This window comes from Penaeus monodon, chromosome 8 (assembly GCF_015228065.2).
Source record: "Penaeus monodon isolate SGIC_2016 chromosome 8, NSTDA_Pmon_1, whole genome shotgun sequence".
In the NCBI taxonomy this organism is placed as follows: Eukaryota; Metazoa; Arthropoda; class Malacostraca; order Decapoda; family Penaeidae; genus Penaeus; species Penaeus monodon.
In genome coordinates, this window is record NC_051393.1 from 16,805,499 (window position 1) to 16,811,002 (window position 5,504).

The 5,504-nt window shown below is 32.5% G+C and overlaps 1 protein-coding gene across 1 annotated transcript in view; it reads left to right on the plus strand.

Annotated features, from left to right (window-relative positions):
• LOC119576210 (zinc finger protein 429-like) overlaps positions 1-5,504 on the plus strand; it is a gene marked incomplete in the record, with an annotated part of 93,948 nt that overhangs the window by 77,625 nt on the left and 10,819 nt on the right. The window contains 4 exon segments of the mRNA XM_037923797.1: positions 1-34; positions 332-451; positions 782-913; positions 2,521-2,731. The exon segment at positions 1-34 is cut by the window's left edge and continues 107 nt beyond it. Of these exon segments, the coding sequence (XP_037779725.1) occupies positions 1-34; positions 332-451; positions 782-913; positions 2,521-2,731 (497 nt within the window).

The window sequence follows — 5,504 nt, forward strand, 5'->3', positions numbered from 1 at the left end:
TGCACAGCATGTGATTATGCTTGTGCCATAAAATGTAAGTGAATAAAAGAGATATAAAAGTAACAAAGAATGAATGTATACCATGTGTTTGTGTGTGTGTGAGTAATTGTGTAAACAGATATAGGTATATTACAAATATAGAGTACCTTTGTGCAAAATTGCCTGCGTTGGGTTACACTAACTAGATAAATATAACTAGATAGATAGGAAAATATTGGTACATTTATCATGTGATGCAGCAATAATATGAGTGTATAATTATTTTATATACTTTACTCATGCTGATTATATAAGAATGAAGTAATGGAAATGTTATTATTTTAATTTACAGCTAATTTGACAGTCCACATGAGACTCAACCACTTTCAGGGAGCAAAGTTCAGCTGTACCAAGTGTGATTTCCTTGGAAATAGTCGGAAACAACTGAAGGAACATGAGAAAACTCATGCAAGTAAGTACATTATAAATGAGATTTTGCCCTTATTTAACTATAGCTTTTTAAAATACTTTCTTCCTGATTTTGAAATGAATACTAGTTGCTACTATGATTTTTATTTTGCAGTTAAATAATTGTTTAATGCTTAACATCACAGTTCTCCTTGCTTTGCTAATTCCTTTGATTAAATCATGTAAGATTTTGGAACCTTGATTGTAAATGATGAAATAAAGTATTATAGTAAAGATTTTTAGTAAAACCTTATTGCATTTTGAGATGCAAAAAGACAAAAGTCATTATCAGGAAAACAGGAATATTTCATTTTTTTGCCATGTGTGTCAACAGATGTGCTTATACAGTGTGAACTCTGTGACCATGTGAGTACTAGTAGCACTGGTCTTCGACAGCACATGTTGATACATTCCCAGGAGAAGCCCTTCCAATGTCGCTATTGTTCATTTACCTGCAAAACTACAGGTGAGTTTCAAAATGGTCTTGTATGAGAATTTAGGAAATATAAATATTCAAAATACTCTTAAATCTATTGTTTTTCATGACGGTATTAGATTTCTCTTAATGGCTATGATTAGCAACTTTCTTATTAATGTAAAAGTCACCAGAGGCCAAAGTAACATTAATTTTTTAGGTATATATTTTAAATTCTTTCTTAAAAAAAACAGTTTAGCTTGCCTGAATGTAAATTATAAACTTTTAACCCCAAATGGATGGGAAAGTCATGGACATACATGCCTCACCTGTTTACCTTTTTCCTTGATTTTCAAAAATATTTTATGTTATATTATATTTCACTTACCAATGTCAATAACATTATAGTAATTATCATGACTATAATAAAAATAGAATTACTGAGTGCATTGGCATTGAAAACATAAAGATAAGTCCATTCCGTAGAACTACTCAAAAGAATGCTGAACATTATATAACATATACTCAGATCAAAGTATATTTTTATGTCTTTCCAAGCTAAGTGATTCATAAAAACTATGCCACTTACATAATCCAGAAAAGCAGGGATTACAGAAATGGGCATAAAAATACTAATGTTATCTAATCTGAGTTCGAGGGTTCGAGTCACCGGCATTTGCGTTGTTCCCTTGGGCAAGGAACTTCACCTCGATTGCCTACCTAGCCACTGGGTGGGCAAACCAGCCCAAGTCAGTGCTGGTCCCAAGCCCGGATAAAATAGAGAGAATGATTACCTAAAAGGTAAAACACCGGCACTCTCTGTGGAAAGGAGCTGGGGACCCTACTGCGTACTCACTCCAAGAGCATCACAATATGAAAAACTACAATTAAGTATCATGCTGTGACCACGGCCGCTCAAACATGAGCCTATACCATTGAAAAAAAAAAGATAAATAAATAAAGTAAAATAAAAATAACACCATGGCTATTCATAGCATTAGTAAAAAAAATGTTTTTCCTGCCAACTCAAGGAAGGATGAAATCAAGTAAGGTCACAAGGGCTATTAACTCCTTTGTGGCTAAGCACTTGCAGAGCCATCTATGTGCAGAGACATTTCACAAAAAATTATGAAACGAGCACAGCATTTTCCCGGCGACATTGAGTTAATTTAGATTTGTAAAGCTAAAGACGTTAAATTTTGTTTTCTTAACTTCTGTACTAAACATAGAAATTACTATTTGTTATTTTGCTTCTTGTTTTCCCTTTGTTAGTTTCAGTTATATTTCTGGGCTTTTGACGTGAAATGGATGAAATAGTCAAAGAATTCTGATTGTAAAATTGTAAAAACAGATTATATCATAGTAAACCCAGTCCTGGGGGCAGGCTTTTAATCCTGCTTAATCCAGCTGTATTTGCTCATGTTAATTTTATATTAGGGAAATAATTATTAAGTAACAGAAAATATATATTTCAATACTGTCTTCTTGTCAGCATTTTTTTTTTTTTTTTTTTTTTTTTTAATTAATATTATTATTATTATTATTATTATTAATATTATTATTATTATTGTATCTTTTCAGTCTTCCATTACCATTATTTAGAATAGTCTTCTCTTCTTTAATATATACAAATGAGAGAATTTTCTTTTGCTCTGAAGGCAACTTGCGATATCATGTACGTAACAAGCATGGATGTGATGTCTCTGGACGGAAGAAAGGAAATGCTGCCAGTGGAATGACAGGAGGAAGAGGTCGAACAGCCACAGGTGCTGGAGGAGGTGCAGGACGCAGAACAGGTCGACCATCATGCTACAGAAGCTTCAAATGTAGTGATTGTGGGAGTGGCTTTGTGAGGGAGGACTCTTACAGGTAATAGCAAATTTTAATGCTCTTCTTTGTTTCACGTGTTCTTGCTATTCTGTCTTCTTTTTCAAATTATGTTAATATTTATAAATATTTTGGAATGGGATTGCAGATACTTTTAAAATCTGACCGACTGTTATTCCATTATGATTACTTTGAAGCCATTCATGTTTTATCTAAATTAAGTTGGATTTTTTAAAATGTCAAAATAATGAATAAAGGTGAAATTCTAAGAAAATAACCATCAAATACGAGTCTGCTTGACATTGCTCATTGAAAATTGAAAATAAGTTATTGCCTTTTTAATTTGATATGCAAGGTAAATTTTACAAAAATATTTCAGATCTTCAGATAGAAACTAAGTCTATTGCTATAGACATGTTGACAACTAGACAACAATTAAGAAATCTGCTCCATCTCCCTTTATACCCCTGAGCACTTTATGTTTCTGATGCTGTCGCATATGAGATCTGAAATTTTTTTGTAAAATTTACCTTGCATATCAAATTAAAAAGGAAATAACTTATTTTAAAATTTTCAATGAGCAATGTCAAGCAGACTCGTATTTGATGGTTATTTTCTTAGAATTTCACCTTTATTCATTATTTTGACATTTTAAAAATCCAACTTAATTTAGATAAAACATAAATGGCTTCAAGAATCATAATGGAATAACAGTCGGTCAGTTTTTTAAAAGTATCTGCAATCCCATTCCAAATATTTATAAATATTAACATAATTTGAAAGAAGACAGAATAGCAAGAACACGTGAAAAAAAGAAGAGCATTAAAATTTGCTATTACCTGTAAGAGTCCTCCCTCAAAAAGCCCTCCCACAATCACTACATTTGAAGCTTCTGTAGCATGATGGTCGACCTGTTCTGCGTCCTGCACCCCCCAGCCCCTGTGGCTGTTCGACCTCTTCCTCCTGTCATTCCACTGGCAGCATTTCCTTTCTTCCGTCCAGAGACATCACATCCATGCTTGTTACGTAACATGATATCGCAAGTTGCCTTCAGAGCAAAAGAAAATTCTCTCATTTGTATATATTAAAGAAGAGAAGACTATTCTAAATAATGGTAATGGAAGACTGAAAAAAATACAATAATAAAAATAATATTAATAATAATAATAATAATAAAAATATTAATTAAAAAAAAAAAAAAAAAAAAAAAATGCTGACAAGAAGACGTATTGAAATATATATTTTGGTTTACTTAATAATTATTTCCCTAATATAAAAATTAACATGAGCAAATACACTGGATTAAGCAGGATTAAAAGCCTGCCCCCAGGACTGGGTTTACTATGATATAAACTGTTTTTTTAACAATTTTACAATCAGAATTCTTTGACTATTTCATCCATTTCACGTCAAAAGCCAGAAATATAACTGAAACTAACAAAGGGAAAACAAGAAGCAAAATAACAAATAGTAATTTCTATGTTTAGTACAGAAGTTAAGAAACAAATTTAACGTCTTTAGCTTTACAAATCTAAATTAAACTCAATGTCGCCGGGAAAATGCTGTGCTCGTTTTATAAATTTTTTGTGAAATGTCTGTGCACATAGATGGCTCTGCAAGTGCTTTGTCAAAAAGGAGTTAATAGCCCTTGTGACCTTACTTGATTTCATCCTTCCTTGATTTTGGCAGGAAAAACATTTTTTTTACTAATGCTATGAATAGCCATGGTGGTTATTTTTTTTTTACTTTTTTTATTTATCTTTTTTTTTAAATGGTATAGGCTCATGTTTGAGCGGCCGTGGTCACAGCATGATACTTAATTGTAGTTTTTCATATTGTGATGCTCTTGGAGTGAGTACGCAGTAGGGTCCCCAGCTCCTTTCCACAGAGAGTGCCGGTGTTTTACCTTTTAGGTAATCATTCTCTCTATTTTATCCGGCTTGGGGCCAGCCTGACTTGGGCTGGTTTGCCCACCCCGTGGCTAGGTAGGCAATCGAGGTGAAGTTCCTTGCCCAAGGGAACAACGCAAATGCCGGTGACTCGAACCCTCGAACTCAGATTAGATAACATTAGTATTTTTATGCCCATTTCTGTAATCCCTGCTTTTCTGGATTATGTAAGTGGCATAGTTTTTATGAATCACTTAGCTTGGAAAGACATAAAAATTACTTTGATCTGAGTATATGTTATATAATGTTCAGCATTCTTTTGAGTAGTTCTACGGAAAGGACTTATCTTTATGTTTTTCAATGCCAATGCACTCAGTAATTCTATTTTTTATTAGTCATGATAATTACTATAATGTTTTGACATTGGTAAGTGAAATATAATATAACTAAAATATTTTTGAAAATCAAAGGAAAAGGTAAACGTTAGGCATGTATGTCCAGACTTTCCCATCCATTTGGGGTTTTAAAAATTTATAATTTACATTTAGGCAAGCTAAACTGTTTTTTTTAAGAAAGAATTTAAAAATATACCTAAAAATTAATGTTACTTTGGCCTCTGGGGACTTTTACATTAATAAGAAAGTTTTCTAATCATAGCCATTAAAAGAAATCTAATACCGTCATGAAAAACAATAGATTTAAGAGTATTTTGAATATTTATATTTCCTAAATTCTCATACAAGACCATTTTGAAACTCACCTGTAGTTTTGCAGGTAAATGACATAGCGACATAAAGGCTTCTCCTGGGAATGTATCAAAATGGCTTCGAAGACCATGCTACTATACTCACTGGGCACAGGTTTACACTGTATAAGCACATCTGTTGACACCTGGCAAAAAATGAATATTCCTGTTTTCCCGATAA